An 18,758-nucleotide genomic window follows, 5' to 3' on the forward strand; every position below is an offset into this window, starting at 1 on the left:
AACTGAAGTTTCATCTTTGGAGCTGAAGAAGGGGAGAAAGGTTGCATAGTAATTTAGACCACCTCATGAGCTGGGTAATGTTGCAAAATGAATTCCACACACATCAGACAGGCTGCCACAGACATGAAAAAGCACAAATGTGCAATATAAATATGGAAACCCTATTTTATATTTATAAGAAATAAATTGTTGTTAGTAATTCGGTTATTAGGAAAAGCTGGACGCATAACTAATGACATGCAACTGTAAACACTTCTGTATTATCTACGTAACTAGAGAATGGGTTACAGCATTACCAAACCCCATAGGCCCCAGGGTGTTACACACATATGTTTAAACTCTATGAGCATGTTATATAAAAATAAAACAACCTGTTGGGGTGGTGTCCCTTGGAGATTTAAACCAGCGGTCATTAGATCAGTGGAAGGAGTAATGTACTAGTAGGACTGTCGTGGTGTACTACGTCTGGTCTTGATCTGCAGCTAGTTAGCAACCTACTATCTCAGGTACACTGCAACTAGACCAACCAGTCTATTACTGGGCAAACACACACACATACTAGGGCCAATTTAACAACATTGTTAAATAGGCGAAAGACAATCAAGCGGCAGCCATGGCGCAATGAACACTGCTGTAGTACTTTTAACAAGAGAAAGGCACTTTGACTACAGGGTGCAAAGTCTGAGAAGCCTTTAAAGTTCATTTTGTGAGGGGTCCCTTTTCAGCTCAGTGTCAGGCAGGTCTGTTAAATCGTTTGTGAATACAAAATGAACAAAAAGGGAATGAATGATTGTTATAAGCAGGTGGAGGCAGTCCACTATTCTCCTTACCAGAAGCCGGTGTCAATTCTTTTGGTCCTCAAGTGACCTCGGTTGCGTAGCAGACGGAGTCCTCGATGTGTGGGAACACACACAGAGATGGTCACCCCAGTTTGTGGACTACTTGCCAATTGTATTTTATTTCTTTTATAACAAAATGGTGGAGATACAGCACTGAGCTACTCAAGAACACTTCTCTTCCCTTCGACCTTCCCCCCTAATTGTACCTCGTACCTCATTTTATATAAATCAATAAACTTAATCAGCAGCCCAACATGAACTACTTATTACAATTGTTTTTGAATGGGTTCTGGCCCACTGGCGTAGCCACCTTGCTGAAGGCCCCTGTGCAGTGCGAATTTATTCGTAAATAGATCCTAGGGGCCGGCTGGGCAGTGGCATCCACGACCATGTCACTATCACACACTAGTGACAAACAAACCAGCCCTCTAAATGAAATTTGTAATAACTTTTTAAATCACTGTATTACAGCCACTGTAAGACAGTAAAAATAAAATAAATTGTGGGAATGGAACGTGGGAGGTGTGGGTACATAGTATATACATCTATGTAAAATGTGGACCTGCTTACTTTTCCAAGACAACTTTGTGAAAGAAGATGATTAAAATATAACATAAGCTACAAAGTAGAAACTGTTCTGTGCAATAAAATTAAGCAATTTCAGTTTGTTACAAAGTAAAACAACAACACCTGCTGACAGGATATTACTACACAATCGACCTGTTTTACACAATAAAACAGATTACAGATTTGTTAAACTGTTAAAGCTTACAAAAGTGGAACTGACTGACAAGTCACAAATCATATTACTTCTAATATTACTAGTACCTTAAAATATTCGCTTGTGTGCCGTCTGTTGCGCAAAAGTCTCACAAATGTTTGACATGTCAGGTTGTCTGGCACGCTCGTTTACGATTGGGAGTACAGCCAAGCCATTAAGTCTGTCTTGCGACATGGTGCTTCTGAGGTAATTTTTGATGGATTTTAACATGGAGAACGACCGCTCACACGCTGGTATAGTGTATAGTCACTGGTATAGTCAGGAGTAACATGTAAGCCGTGCAAACGTCACTGAAAGTAGACAACGGTGCACAGTGATCTATCAGCAACAGTTCAGGTACTTTGAAAACAGTCAACTTGGTTGACAGGATGGATTGAAAACATGCACGAAATACCAACAATTGAGCGCAAAACGGCGGTGAAATATCAGTGCTATAGCTTTCAACGAGAAGATCGACAGCCGCATACAATTCGTCGTCATCCATCGAGGTCAGTTGATGGTAACAAGACATTGAACGTTGAAGTTACTGCATCGAAACTGTGAAACCGCTGTTTTAGCTAAGTTATTAAAAAAATTTTAAAAATCTATATGGCCCCGAGTGGGCCCCCAAAGCTCGTAGGCCCTTGTGCTTTGCACAATCCGTTGTTACGCCAGTGATCTGACCTCCCACCTGCCTACGAATCACTTGTTGCAGACATAGGTTTCACCAGTGGCTGCCGTTTTGCATTTGTCAGGCATATACAGAAACATCCATCCATCCATTATCCATCCCGCTAAATCCTAACTACAGGGTCACGGGGGTCTGCTGGAGCGAATTATTTTTTAAATAGTCCATTACAACGGAGATTTACGAAGCAAACTAAAACTTTTCGTAAAACTTTAGGACGAGATATCCTCGACTTAATGTGTCTGCTGTATATCAAGCATGTGCATTCAAACACAAGAAATTGCACGTTATATCAAATAGAAACCGGCACACTAACTGACGCTGCTCAATCACAGTTAACTGGGCTCTGGACACTTTTTATTTTAATAGATTTAGGCGACTAACGACTCGCTACCGCTGTAATGGGTGTGTGTGAACGCATACCGTGTGTTCCTATTCAGGATTCATCTATTCCAAGGGTTCCCAAACTTTTTTCAGCCGCAGACCCCTTTACCAAAAACTTTTAAAACCGTCGACCCCCTAATTACATGCAATGGTTTTTCATATCCGCACTTGCTTTGATATGTTCGATAAGACAATGAACAGACATGTTTGTGCTACATGTATTTTCATGCATTCTTACGTGTGACTCTTTTAATGACACATTTTACCTTTTCGTTCGCAAATTTGGTATGTAATGTGTTTTTTTTAAATGATTTTACTTCTTAATTAGGTACCTATTGGAATCATAGATATTTTGAAGTAACAAACAAATAGCAGTAGTAAGGGGGTCTATTTTTGCTGTCGTTGACCCCCAAATTTTTTCATTGAAACTATCGACCCCTAGAAAGTTCAAATCGACCCCAGGGGGTCAATATCGACCACTTTGGGAACCCTTGATCTATTCCCTCTGTCAGATGCGATCGACGTTCTCATAAAATACGTTTAGGACATGGATGGACGGAGAGACAGAAACATCCGTCCAACTTCTGAACCCGTTTCGCCCAGTTCAGGTACACGGGAGGAACCAGAGGCCGTTTCGTATGAAGCGTAACAGTGAGCGGCACTGTTCAGGGTGACAAAGGCAGCTGACATTCATGCCACTTCCCTCATATACATCAACTGAGAGTAGGCAATAAACCTACCCCACTGAATAACATTGGATCTCATGCAGGGGGTAACAAACAGAAATAACAAAAAAGTGCATGATACGCATATACAGTAACCAAATCGGGTGTAGAACATCCTCGAACATTGAAGCAGCAACGCAAGGGACTCACCTCCTAAATAAACAAAAGCAGACGTCAGCTAGGGACTAAACTGAAAAGCGCGCGGCTAAAGATCTTGGCTCGTGCGTGGGCGGGACAAGGCGTCTGGGAAAGAACGCGCGCGGTGCTGCGGTGCTGTGCTGCCTGTCAGTGGAGCTTCAAGGGCGCGGAGACAATCTGTACGAGCAGGCTAGGAAGTGTTGCGGAGGTGGCAAGGTGCAAACCACGCAAGTATGTTTAAAACTAACATTTAGTTTCTATACGATCTAATGGCCATAAACGTGTTCATGTGATAGTAATTTTGACCAAATATCTTAACCTGCATCGAAAGTTCATTAGCGTTTTTCAGTTCCCCTGGTTAAGTTAGAATGCACGTTTTGCTTTCAGTTAAACGTTTTATGTAGCATGATAGATTGTTTATGCATCGGGTGTTTAATCACAATTCGGTGCAAGCTTGCTTGTCTTCTTTTACACATTTAAAGCAGTTTAACTTGTTCCCATTTGGACATCTGTGCCTTGTACTACGCATAGAATGGATTTTTGTACCCGTGTTTTCATTCGTGGTAACAGACGGCGTGTAGGTTCGTAGGCAGAAGAGACCCACTTTTTGTAATATATTTTATAAGAAATAAAAAAACAAAGCAGGTTGGCTTTGATACATTTTTATGTGTCATTTCATAATCGAACAAGAGTCACACAGTTACTGAAATATATGAGCTCGGTGCGTGGATTTGTTGGCTTAGAACTTAGTACACAACCAGCAATGCTTCCATCGTTTTTTTTTGTTTTTGTAAAAAGTCATATATGAAGGTCCTATAAGGATAACTGCTAAGCCCTAGGCTGCTACGATTTAGATCTACGTTTGTTAAAAAATGACTTCAGTTTGCAGGTAACGCTAGATGAGCTTAAATTCTTTCAGATGTCCATAACATAACACAAAATAATATTTTAGTTTTTGTTTGTTAAGTTTAGTATTTTACATCATGAAAATAAACATACTAGCCATATTTGCACTGTGGAGTATTTTGATTGGGAAGGTACTGCTTATTTATACAAAACAATGTTTAAGATTACTGCTCCCAATATGAAGCAAACAAAAAGGTTAATAAGAACAAGAACCAAGAGGTGTTAATCGTAAGCTCTTTAGTGCAATTGTAACATTACGCCAGGAACCCAATGTACTGTATTAGCTTCTGTTTTACAAAAAGGATCTAATGACTAGGTAATTGTATGTGTGCATTTATACACATACACACATATATATATATTTCATGTCCCAAAGTACATCACCGTAAATTAGCCCATTGTAGGTGCAAGAGTGTGTCCCATAATGGATTGGTGCTCCATTGTGGGCTTGTTCTGCATTGAGCCTGATGTTGCTGGAATAAGATTAACCTCCAAAGAGGTTACAGGTTTTCATTTCATGCCTTTTGTAAGTACACGGTAATTCTTGCAGCCAATTTGCTCAAAGTTTAATTAGCTTGCTTACCATTTTTTGTAATCTCAGGTTACTTTTCTAGGAAATTGAGAAAATGAAACTGAGAAAGAGGATTATTGCAGTGAGAACAATTAGTCGATTCACTTCTCAAACTTCTTTGTTGCTTTAATTGGTTAATTCATTAATATCAATTGAGTTATTTTTTTTAAACTTGGATCAATTAACAATAATCCTAGTGGTCAAAAGTGATACATTGATTTCATTTTCATCCATCCATCCATTTTCCAACCCGCTGAATCTGAACACAGGGTCACGGGGGTCTGCTGGAGCCAATCTCAGCCAACACAGGGCACAAGGCAGGAACCAATCCTGGGCAGGGTGCCAACCCACTGCAGGAGATTTCATTTTCACATGTGTGTTAATTTATTTTATTTCATTTCCATTTATTCCTTATATCTTTCTGAAGTAGGGCTTAAAATGTACATGCACATATTTTCTCAATCTCCTCATTCCAATTCAGGGTCACAGGGAGCTTGAACCTATCATGGAACCAACCCTGGCCTGGATGCTAGTCCTCCTCCAGGGTACACTCACATAAATATACACAGACATTTTAGAGCGTCATTTTAAATTCATTCAATCTGTTTAGGATGTGAGAAGACAACTGGAATTTGCAGCGGATACAGAGGGAATGTATAAACTACATTCAGTGACTGAGCCTGAATGTAAACCCAGAACACTGGTTCTTTGAGGCAACAATGCTACAAACTTTCCCTCATACCATGTAACATTTAAATACAATATTTAGATGTTGATTACAAAAAAATCGAAGGTTACCAATCCGAATGCTAATGTTAGGGCCACAAAAGCAAAAGAAAATCTTTAACTGGTATTGCCTTTATCCTTACAGTGGTGGGAATGAAAAATCACAGTCTTTTGGAGGTGCTTTAGAATAGAGTGACAACCTCAAGTCATTCTTCTAGAGTGTGAATACTTAAAATCTTAAATAGTTTCAAAGGAGATCATTTTGTATGAGTTTTTGATTCAATAAACTTAACAGTCACTTCAGCATCCAAGTGGAGGGGCTGGTAGAAATTCATATCTGTTCCTGATCTCCAGATACCTATGATATGGGTCTCCTAGTAGGCTATTAAGGACCAAGGCTTGGAAAGAGAACATGCCATTATAAGCAGTGTTTAGTTTGATATCAATTGAGAAGTTACAGCTTATTTAATTGAAAGGTACTTTTTCATTCAATGTTTTCACCTTTAGCAGCATGATAGCACATAGGTTAATGCCCTTGCCTTATGGACCCAGTGTTCTAGGTTTAAATCCTGCTCCAGGTTGTTATTTGTGTGGAGCGTGCATATTCTTCCTGTATCTGCATGGGTATTTCATTGATATTCCAAAAATATATGTGTTAGATTAACCAGCAAATCCAAATTGACCCCGTGTGTGTGTGTAAGTGGGCCTTTCAATAGACATCAGTCCATCAGTGCTACAAGTATAGGCTGCAACCCCAATGACTATGAATTGGATTAAGCAGTTTGAGAATGTTATGTTTTCACTTTAGGTGTTAGAATATAGTTTGGCTCCTGAGATTTTTCTATGTTGTTTTTCTTATAGTGTCACCTGATAATATTAAAATGTTATTGCAAGGTAGTTTGGCCTAAATAAGCTTGATTTGAAAACACAAGGTTGCATAACACAGCTGTATATATCAGATTTTTTCTTTTGTCTTGGCCCATATTCTAAGAATATGTAAATTAATTGCTTTCAGAAGAATAACATTTTGAGATGCTTAAGACTGAACGCAAAGACAGTGCAGACAATGTGTAGTTGGAATATGTAGAGAAAACGGATGTAGGGCTGCGGCTGCAGGATTTATATTAGCTACAGATTTGATACTCATAAAGAAGTGCCTGTATCCTTTCATGTTCAACCTGTCTGAAACATTTTGGGATGCTTAAGACTGAACGCAAAGACAGTGCAGACAATGTGTAGTTGGAATGTGTAGAGAAAACGGATGTAGGGTTGCGGCTGCAGGATTTATATTAGCTACAGATTTGATACTCATAAAGAAGTGCCTGTACCCTTTCATGTTCAACCTGTCTGACCGCTTTCAGCCCCGGTTTGTAACTAGCAGCATAGCCCCAATGAACATAGTCACAGATTATCTACTTGCTTAAATCAAACAGAGTATCTTGTTTCGGGTTTAGTATTGCTAATCGTTGTTATTCATTTCTCCTGTGGTATGATCTGTTCTGGTGTGCAAGTGCAGACTGCAGTTAATGACCATTAATCTCCCATAAACAAATCAAAGCCATGTCAGCCTTTACAGTGCAAACTAATATTTTAAACTTTACTGAAATTATCAAAGATACATGTTCTAATTTTGGGACAGTGGCCACGAGCAGCTAAGTTTAATCACACTTACATGATTAAACTGTTTAAATATTTTCAGTTGTCTAGCTTCAATTGTCTGAAGGCTTTAAAAAAATATTTACTAAGAAAATGTGGAATGGTAACCTGGACACAAAAAAATGAACATACACAGGCTTGGCTCGCAATAGAAGTAAAATCCTGTAGTACTTCTTTATACTCCCTGCTCTGCGCTCCAATAAATGCAAGTTATCACAAATATACTAATAACCCAATTGTGCTTTACTCACTCAGAATATGGAACCAACGTAGAAAGCATTTTAAGATGGAAAATCTTTTATCCGCGGCACCTCTGCAAGAGAACCACCTCTTTCAACCCTCGCAAACATATCCAGTTTTTAATACCTGGAAAAGTTTTGGGATTAAAATGCTCAGAGATCTATATATAGACAACATATTTGCATCTTTTGAACAATTACGTTCCAAATTCAACCTCCCAACTACACATTGCTTTCACTATCTTCAAATTAGAAATTTTGTTAAACAGAAACTGCCCGATTTTCCTCACCTCGTACCCTCCACCATGCTGGAAAAAAATACTGCTCAATTTCGTGGAATTAAACACCATTTCCGCATTATATAAAATCTTATTAGAGTCCCTACCTTTCAAAGACCCAAGAGGACATTGGGAAGAAGATCTCTTAATCAATATATCAGAAAAGGAATGGAAGGTAGCAAAGCAGAGAATTCACTCGAGCTCCATATGCGCAAAGCATAGAATTATTCAACTAAAAATTATATATCGAGCTCATCTGTCTCGCTTAAAACTGTCCAAAATGTTTCCAGGGCAAGATCCAACCTGCGAACGATGCAACAAAGCTCCTGCCTCACTGGGTCACATGTTTTGGGCCTGCACCAAACTAACATCATTTTGGACCAAAATTTTTAAGTGCCTTTCAGACAGCCTTGGGGGTCACAATCCCTCCTAACCCATTAACAGCTGTGTTCGGTGTTCTTCCAGATGGACTTGAAGTGGAGAAGGACAAGCAAACGGTGATTGCATTCACTACACTTTTGGCACGCAGACTTATTTTGTTAAATTGGAAGAATCCTAACTCTCCTCTGATAAGTCAGTGGGAAGCTGATGTTTTATATTATTTGAAATTGGAAAAAATCAAATTCTCAGTTAGAGGATCTGTACATAATTTTTTCAAAACCTGGCAGGATCTAATCAATATTATTTTAGAATAAGAGAAATAACTATTACTGCATTTATTTTCCTTCTCCATTTTTTATTTACCTACAGTATATATATTTCTTCCTTTCTTTTGTTTATTGTTGCCTTATTAAAAATCCCTAAGCAATTCTCCTTTGGCTAAGCTCTCCTTCTCAGGGGTGGGGTTTGATTTGTCTTCAATTTTTTTTCTTATAAATTGATCTATTTGTATGGAATGATTACAATAAAATTAATAAATAAAATTGAAAAAAAAGAAAATGTGGAATGGTTCCTTTCAAATGGTCTAGCTTTTTGAGCATGCTAGTTGATGTTTTATGTTCTCAATTGTAGTAACATAAGGTTGCTTTGTCAGTGCTATTACAAATAAAAGAACTGTCCATCCATCAGTTCTTGATTTAGCTTGATCCATTCAGGGTTATAGGACAGAGTCAAACCTGGCAGCAATGAGCACAAGATATGAACCAAACCTGTACAGGATACCAGTCCATCTCATGGCATAATTGGTCATAATCTCAGAAACGTGCTCATTCTTAGGCAAATTTGCAGTCTTTTGGACTTTGAAGCAATTACATAGTGTGCCACCTTTTAAAACAGCCTTTTCAATCAGTTGAGTCTCCAAAAATATGTAGAGGTTTCTTATCAAATATGGTCAAAATACTTCTGAAAAGCAAAAAAACATGTGTTCATCTTAAGCAGTAACACATATTTTGTTTTATTCAAATTTCTTTTTTCCCCCCCTTTAGAGCCGTCTTGACAGAAGCATGAAATGGGTGTGCAGAAATATTTGACATATGCTCTTCATCGTATCCAGAAAGGACCAGGTTACACATACAAAGAGCTACTTGTCTGGTACTGCAACAACACCAACACCCATGGGCCAAAGCGAATCGTCACAGAAGGACCAAAAAAGCGTTTTCTGTGGTTCCTTTTTACTCTTGTATTTGCTGCTCTGGTGTTCTGGCAGTGGGGCATCCTTATTCAGACTTACATGTCTTGGGGAGTTAGCACGTCTCTCTCAGTAGGATTTAAGACTGCCCCATTTCCTGCTGTCACAATATGCAATGTGAATCCTTTCAAGTAAGTATGTATCAGCTTTGGAAGTGTCTTCATATATTTAATACAGTCACATGCATTGCACTTTAAAGTGTGACTTTGGATCACTTGGCTTTCCATTTAGGACTAGTTTCAACTTTGATTCTGTTGCAGTTAGTTAGATAGGAGAGACTCCAACTGACAATGCTTTGGATCAGGGAGGATGACATGTACAAGTATTTGCAGTGAATTTTAACAAATTGAGATGTGACACATACCTTAAAGTGATATGTCTTTGGTCCATTAAAGTATTTTAATGTGCCTCCTGAATAAATTATTCAGTCTTCCCCTCTATTAGCTCTTTGAGCACATTTGATATTGATTCAACTGAATGAGTCATCTCTAACATTACCCACTAATGTTTGTAGCAGTTGCCATTAAACACATTCTTCTAGTACTAATCTCACTCGAAGTGAGTTCTGGTAAGTTTATAATTAAATGTTACACCTAGGTAAAATTGAATAATAATTGGAAAATTTTGTCAACTTCATGTTTGTGTCCCTTTTGCAACATTCTAGAAATAAATTGCTTGCCTGCTGAGATGAGAAAGCAGCAAGGTAACACAGTGGTTAGTGATCTATCTATCTATCTATCTATCTATCTATCTATCTATCTATCTATCTATCTATCTATCTATCTATCTATCTATCTATCTATCTATCTATCTATCTATCACAGCTGCTCTCTCATGCATCTGCCTTTTATTTCAGGTATTCCAAAGTGAAGCCATTAATAGAAGATTTGGATGAGGCTGCAAGGACAGCTTTGGCAAAAATCCACACATATTTCATAAGTGGTAAAGTGCCTGAACTGCCTTTGATGGCAAATACATCTCTAGTGTCCGTGTTTTTGCAGAATATACCACTAGTTATAATGGATGAAAGTGATGTAAATAATCCAGCTATCATCAGTTTGTTTGAAAATGGCACAGATGGCTTTGTTCAAAATAATCCACACCCACCAACATCAGACCTCAAGGTGGCAATAAAATTGGTAGGTAAAAGTCTGTTTTTACTGTTTTCTGCATCATGTCTTAATGTAAAAACTCATGAAAGCATTGTCCTTTAGTTTATATAATATTGGACAATTAATAAAGCTGGCATAAATAGAAGGTATAATGAATAAGATGCTCATCAGAATGTATATTTGCCCTTAGGATTCAAATATACATGTATTTTAGTCCTGTTCTTTAAATTTTCCCAACCAATGAAAACAAAAAATATGTTTGGGTACAGAGTTTAAACAAAATATATACATTAACAGTTGTGTTTGGTGTACTACCTTAGAAGGCTGGCGTCCTTCAACATCTGCAATAAGATGCTGCAGATGTTCTATCAGACAGTTGTGGCGAGCGCCCTCTTCTACGCAGTGGTGTGCTGGGGAGGCAGCATTAAGAGGAAAGATGCCTCACGTCTGGACAAACTGGTGAGGAAGGCAAGCTCTATTGTTGGCATGGAGCTGGACAGTTTAACATCTGTGGCAGAGCGAAGGGCGCTCAGCAGGCTCCTATCAATTATGGAGAATCCACTGCATCCACTTAATAGTATCATCTCCAGACAGAAGAGCAGCTTCAGCGACAGACTGCTGTCACTGTCCTGCTCCACTGACAGATTGAGGAGATCGTTTCTTCCCCAAACTATGCGACTCTTTAATTCCACCCAGAGGGGTAAACGTTAACATTCAACATTATACATAGTTATTGTCTGTTTTTCTGTTTTTCACCTGCATTGTTATCATTCTTTAATTTAATATTATTTATTGTATCAGTATGCTGCTGCTGAAGAATGTGAATTTCCCATTGGGATTAATAAAGTATCTATCTATCTATCTATCTATCTATCTATCTATCTATCTATCTATCTATCTATCTATCTATCTATCTATCTATCTATCTATCTATCTATCTATCTATCTATCTATCTCCCAGATGGTCTTAAAGTGGACAAACAAACTGTAATTGCCTTTTCTTCACTATTGGTACATAGGCTTATCTTGCTCAACTGGAAGAATCCTATCCCGCCTCTTTTAAGTCAGTGGGCAACTGATGTTATATAGTATTTGAAATTGGAAAAAAAATCAAATTCTTACTTAGAAACAATTAGAACAAGTTTTGAACATCTTATGCCTAGGGAAATACTGGTTATTTTTGAAAATTTCTGCAACTTAAAGAGTGCAGCTACAGTTTTGCAGATAAATGATTTATAGTAAAAAATAAGTTTAAGTAAATTGAAGAAACCAATAAACCCTAATAATAAAGTTCTATCTGTCTCTGCCCTAGAAGAAACACTGAAAAAGCCACAATAAAACATTATAATACATATAGCAGCTTTAAAACAGAAGATTTAGATCAAGTTTTCTTAATTGTTAAACTATATCTCCTCTGTGCCAGTTATTATTCCACTTTTAAGTGACACTTTGGACTGGAGTTTAGTGTGCAACATTATACAGTCGATTCCGGTTAATTGGACCACCGGTTAATCGGACCAGCCACTTATTCGGACCGAATCCTAAAAAACCAAAACAGATCATATCACATAAGCCTAATATTGATCGATTATTTGGACCAAAATTCCGTTTAATCGGACCAAAGAACGTGACAGAGAATAAGAAAAAGAAGCCATAAGTCGCCCACGGAAAGCGGATATAAAGCGGGTCAGCGACATCGGGAGGATCCCTGCGCTCCCCAGGAGAATTTATGCTTTTATAAAAGGTCAAGTGCAGTGCGCCAACAGAATGCATCAGATCACACTAGACAAGTTCTTCAAACGTTGACTGGAATTTGGTAATGTAACCTTTTTTATTGTGCTTCGCATGCTGAGTGTCATGTAGATCGTTTCGAAGAATTTGTAGATTTCTTTTTCAATAAACAAAGTTGTAAGCAAACATACATGTATGTAGTTCTTGTTTGTACATTTGACATACTCGTGTGCAGCACAATAAAAGTCATAATGACATCTTAATATGTTACTTATAGCACGTCCCGTCTTGGTTGCACATGTATAGGGCATGTTCGTGTAATCGGACCAGCCGATTATTAGGACCAAAATGATCACGTCCCGATGTGGTCCGATTAACAGGAATCGACTGTATACTGTATACATTTTTCAATAGAAGATTAAGACAGGGCCTAGCACAAAATATGTTAGTTGAAGTTTATATGGATTTTTTGATTACTCAGTTTCTACTTCTTCTGAATATGTTCACCCTGATTCTACAGTTCTGTTTGTTGCTTTTAAAGCATGTTGTTGGAACTATAAGTAATAAAAATTAATTGGTGCCTCATTAGAGTTGAGTCCCACCTTGAATCCCGTCCTTCTAGGAATATTGCATGCTCTCCACAGCCCTGAATTGGACAAGCAGGTTACTAGAAAATGGAAGGGTGGGTGAATGGATGGTTGAACAGTGTTGCTGCCATGTCCTTTACAGGCAACACAAAGTGTACAATGTTATTGTTTATTATTATTGCAACTACTGTTTCATTGATAAAGCATGTGTCTGTCAAATCAATACAGCAAAGTTCTAGTAACCTAATTATGAAACTGTAATTGTTTATCCATCCATCCATTATCCAACCCACTATATCCTAACTACAGGGTCACGGGAGTCTGCTGGAGCCAATCCCAGCCAACACAGGGCGCAAGGCAGGAAACAAACCCTGGGCAGGGCGCCAGCCCACCACAGGGCGCGCGCACACACACACACACACACACACCAAGCACACACTAGGGATAATTTAGAATCACCAATGCACCAAACCTGCATGTCTTTGGACTGTGGGAGGAAACCAGAGTACCTGGAGGAAACCCATGCAGATACAGGGAGAACATGCAAATTCCGTAATTGTTTATTTTAAACATTTTATTTTCTAATGAAGGGTATGAATATTTGTAAGCCTGGATTGCTTTTCTTTTTTTAATAATGCAAATCTGCCTTTTACTCTCCGTCACTAATAATGCAGATTGTGTATTGGTATTTACCACATTGATATAATAGGCTTATATAAAACAATATACAGTACCATGTTTTTTTATGAAAATTCAGCTGTGTCCACAACATGTTATGTCTATCTGCCTATATACGAAATTGTTGAATGAATGTGACAATAAAGCATAATGTCTACAGATGTAAGAAAGAGTTTGTAAAATGCTTTTGGAATTTTCTGGATTCCTGCATGAATGTGTACTAAAATGTGATACAGTATTTCTCATTTAAGAAGCAGTTTGAGCATAGTGAAGATGCTATATAAATGAAATGCTTTACCATTTAAGTCCTTTATATTAGATAATGAATGTCTGGTTAAACAAGTAGCATACATAATATTGTACATTGCTATGTCTTTATTAAACATATTGTGATTTTTAAGGCTGAGGCTTGAAAAGGAATGTGAACCCTTAGTTTTAGTAACTGGTGGAACCCCTAATGTAAGAGCATTAACTGTAACCAAATGCTTCCTTTTGCTGTTGGTCTGACCTGCACAGCTTGTAGAAGATATATTGCCTGATTTTTCTTTATAAAAATGTTTCACTTAATTTATATTTCTGTGATGTCTTACAAGAACTGCATGCATGTGATCAGTGCTACAGGATTTCACTAGCATTGTGATCTGGAGTCTGCCTTGGCCAATGTAAAATATGGAATTCCGTTTGTGAAGGAAATCTGTTGTTAATTTACTCCTTGGGTTGTGGCCTTGGTCATGCTACATGACCTGACATTTTCTGAATTTCAGATTATAGACAAATGTCCTTATATTCTACAGTAGAATTTTCTGATTAAACTTGGAATTCCTTTTTCCCTGAATGATGGCAAGTCTTCCAGACCCAGACGTGTAAAGCAGTTCAACATATTACTGCTCCCGCCATTGTGTTGGTACGTCATAGTTGGGACAAGGCTTTGATGCTAATAACTATGTTCTCTTTTTTACAAGCACAATACTCTTAATTTAAATAAAAGTCCAACACTTGTCATATCTGTTTACAGAAAATTATTCATAGGTTCAGTACTGTCACATGTGAAATTCTTATTTGCATCCAGCAGTGTTGTGAAACATCCAAATGAACATTTTTAAACTTGAGATAAGACAGCAGTATTCCTTATTTTTCTTATAATATTTTCTTATGTGTCTGATTTTACACATGGACACAGTCATTGATCACCACCTATCCATATCCATGTACAGTGGAGCTTTTCATTCATCAGTGTAAGTTGTTCTCTTTAAAGCTGACCTTTTCCTTATAGTTTTTCTGTCCTGTGCCAGCCAGTATATTTCTTCTGCCCTTGGCCAGACAACTCAGTACATTGTGTTGCAGGAATCCTGTTAGACCAGGAAATAAAAGGAAACGGTTTTGGTTGGCAGAGAAATTTCTAATTTTATAAAGAGATATAAGACCACCACATCTAACCTTATTGTAAAAGAGAAGTCATTGTGTTGTAAGTAGTTGTAAGTGATGAGGGAAGCTGTTTAAGAGTGCAGCAGACTGGTGAAGTATTTATTAATTCTGAAACACAACTTTATGGACCAAGGTTTGCATGTTTTTGTTTCTGGATGGTAGGGAGTTTTCCATACATGAAATATATGTCAATTGGCAACTGTAAATTGAGTAAGTGTAGAGGTGTGCACAAGTGTATCTTATCCTATAAATGAATAAAGCTTAAAATCTTGTTTTTCTTAAAACATTTGTGGTATGACAACTCCCTAGTAATTTCATACAGCCTAGTCTACTAGGAGAAGAGTTACACTACTTGTCTGAGGTACATTTGGCAGAATGTACTTACTGAATATTAGTAAGTGCTTTCAAAGATAGTAATTTAAAGTTAATGTAAGAAATATAAATTACTGGTGAAAGACAGAGGACATTCAGGGTAGGAAAATATAATAGCACTGTATCATATTTCCTTTAGAGTTAACAAGAACCTAACAGAAACTAACAAAAGTTCCACTTGATAGGCCACATAATGTTCTCTACTATTAAATCTTTATAAAAACTTTGAACATTTGATTTTTAGAAATGTCAAACCTGCTTGTTTAGTCATTAACAGTTTAAGTTTAGGTATGATAAGCACCTATTAACAATCTGCATGTTATAAAACATACTGTAAACTTATTCAAAAATATAAAATAATAAAAACTAATAATAGTAACTTATTTAAAGTGTCATCTTAATTTTAATGATAATGTATTATTGTTAATAGCATGGCTCATAAAATGTTCATGGATTATTATTAGCTAGATTATAATGGATACTTAAAGTGTGATTGTTGAGTCTTCTAAACTTTACCTCACATTGTCTTCTTAGGTGTGCTTATGCCCTCTCTTCAGCTTTTTCTTGCAATTTAGGGTCATTAAATACATACAATAGATTAGCCATGTAACCACCACCACCAGCACACACACACACACACACACACACACACTGCCCAATGGAATCCATATCTGTTCTGTAGTTGTAGGCTTGAATATCACTGTTACAAATCTGTAAAATCAAAGACAGGGAATACTGCACAGCTTTATTGGCCATCCATTCATTTAGTCAATTTATCCATCCCCCAGTGTAATTTTAAAATGACGTTTAATTAATCATACTTTATAAATGTTTATGAAGAGACCTAGGACTCTTCTTTAAAAGAAGCTTTATCAGATAGAATAAAATTGATGTATATTAAAATTCTTAAGGACTCAGTGATCACTCACATTGCTTTATATTGGTAAAGATATTTAAGCTTGTGTAGGAGACACTGTGCAAGTGTGTGATAACTTCGGTATATAAAACATTGAGTTTTTGTTCTAAATTTTCACTTTTGTTATTTTAGTGCAATGCAAATAAAACAGAATGCCTTTATTGGAATTTCACCTCAGGAGTCGATGCTGTGAATGAGTGGTATTCCTTACATTTCATGGACATTATGTCTAAATTTTCTATTAATGAAAAAAAACAAATGGCATACAGTGGGAAAGAATTTATCCTAACCTGTCTTTTTGGGAACCAACCTTGCAGTTATAAGTAAGTATTGATAAAAACGAATGTTAAATATTTGTAACGAACATTTGAAACCTTACTATAAAGAAGAGTTATAGATAAGTCTTTCACACATACAGTGGTGTGAAAAATTATTTGCCCTCTTCCTGATTTCTTATTCTTTTGCATGTTTGTCACACAAAATGTTTCTGATCATCAAACACATTTAACCATTAGTCAAATATAACACAAGTAAACACAAAATGCAGTTTGTAAATGGTGGTTTTTATTATTTAGGGAGAAAAAAAAATCCAAACCTACATGGCCCTGTGTGAAAAAGTAATTGCCCCCTGAACCTAATAACTGGTTGGGCCACCCTTAGCAGCAATAACTGCAATCAAGCGTTTGCGATAACTTGCAATGAGTCTTTTACAGCGCTCTGGAGGAATTTTGGCCCACTCATCTTTGCAAAATTGTTGTAATTCAGCTTTATCTGAGGGTTTTCTAGCATGAACCGCCTTTTTAAGGTCATGCCATAGCATCTCAATTGGATTCAGGTCAGGACTTTGACTAGGCCACTCCAAAGTCTTCATTTTGTTTTTCTTCAGCCATTCAGAGGTGGATTTGCTGGTGTGTTTTGGGTCATTGTCCTGTTGCAGCACCCAAGATCGCTTCAGCTTGAGTTGACGAACAGATGGCCGGACATTCTCCTTCAGGATTTTTTGGTAGACAGTAGAATTCATGGTTCCATCTATCACAGCAAGCCTTCCAGGTCCTGAAGCAGCAAAACAACCCCAGACCATCACACTACCACCACCATATTTTACTGTTGGTATGATGTTCTTTTTCTGAAATGCTGTGTTCCTTTTACGCCAGATGTAACGGGACATTTGCCTTCCAAAAAGTTCAACTTTTGACTCATCAGTCCACAAGGTATTTTCCCAAAAGTCTTGGCAATCACTGAGATGTTTCTTAGCAAAATTGAGACGAGCCCTAATGTTCTTTTTGCTTAATAGTGGTTTGCGTCTTGGAAATCTGCCATGCAGGCCGTTTTTGCCCTGTCTCTTTCTTATGGTGGAGTCGTGAACACTGACCTTAATTGAGGCAAGTGAGGCCTGCAGTTCTTTAGACGTTGTCCTGGGGTCTTTTGTGACCTCTCGGATGAGTCGTCTCTGCGCTCTTGGGGTAATTTTGGTCGGCCGGCCACTCCTGGGAAGGTTCACCACTGTTCCATGTTTTTGCCATTTGTGGATAATGGCTCTCACCGTGGTTCGCTGGAGTCCCAAAGCTTTAGAAATGGCTTTATAACCTTTACCAGACTGATAGATCTCAATTACTTCTGTTCTCATTTGTTCCTGAATTTCTTTGGATCTTGGCATGATGTCTAGCTTTTGAGGTGCTTTTGGTCTACTTTTCTGTGTCAGGCAGCTCCTATTTAAGTGATTTCTTGATTGAAACAGGTGTGGCAGTAATCAGGCCTGGGGGTGGCTACGGAAATTGAACTCAGGTGTGATACACCACAGTTAGGTTATTTTTTAACAAGGGGGCAATTACTTTCTCACACAGGGCCATGTAGGTTTGGATTTTTTTTCTCCCTAAATAATAAACACCATCATTTAAAAACTGCATTTTGTGTTTACTTGTGTTATATTTGACTAATGGTTAAATGTGTTTGATGATCAGAAACATTTTGTGTGACAAACATGCAAAAGAATAAGAAATCAGGAAGGGGGCAAATAGTTTTTCACACCACTGTACGTGCATTTGTCTGATGTTACATGAATAAGTGTAGCAAATACATCAATGGGATCCTTTCCTTTAAAAGATAATTATTTGAAACACTGTAAAATTGACTAACACCCTAATGAAAATTGCTTTTCTATATATTAATGGTGCAGCCAAAATATAATGTCTTTAGATAGTATGGCATGCACTGAACAAATAGTGCAATTTGCAATTCCAAAACTGTGTATAGATATTTTTTATAGTAGTTCAGCCCAGTCAACATAGTGCCTTAGTGAAAGTTTGTTAGTACTCTGTTAGCTGCTGTACTATTGAAACTTGCAACCATTTTAGAAACCATTTGCCACCAGCTGTTATTCCTACACACACAAGATATTAT

At 37.5% G+C, this 18,758-nt stretch overlaps 1 protein-coding gene across 1 annotated transcript in view; it reads left to right on the forward strand.

The window, feature by feature from the left end:
- The first annotated feature begins 3,663 nt into the window (after positions 1 to 3,663).
- The window catches only part of LOC114661243 (amiloride-sensitive sodium channel subunit beta-like), a 32,852-nt gene continuing 17,757 nt past the window's right edge, over positions 3,664 to 18,758 (forward strand). Inside the window, exons 1-4 of the mRNA XM_028814456.2 lie at positions 3,664 to 3,765; positions 9,335 to 9,668; positions 10,394 to 10,676; positions 16,491 to 16,681. Of these exons, the coding sequence (XP_028670289.1) occupies positions 9,358 to 9,668; positions 10,394 to 10,676; positions 16,491 to 16,681 (785 nt within the window). The 5' untranslated portion in view covers positions 3,664 to 3,765; positions 9,335 to 9,357. The remainder of the gene's footprint in view (positions 3,766 to 9,334; positions 9,669 to 10,393; positions 10,677 to 16,490; positions 16,682 to 18,758) is intronic.

Source organism: Erpetoichthys calabaricus, chromosome 11 (assembly GCF_900747795.2).
Source record: "Erpetoichthys calabaricus chromosome 11, fErpCal1.3, whole genome shotgun sequence".
Classification (NCBI taxonomy): domain Eukaryota; kingdom Metazoa; phylum Chordata; class Cladistia; order Polypteriformes; family Polypteridae; genus Erpetoichthys; species Erpetoichthys calabaricus.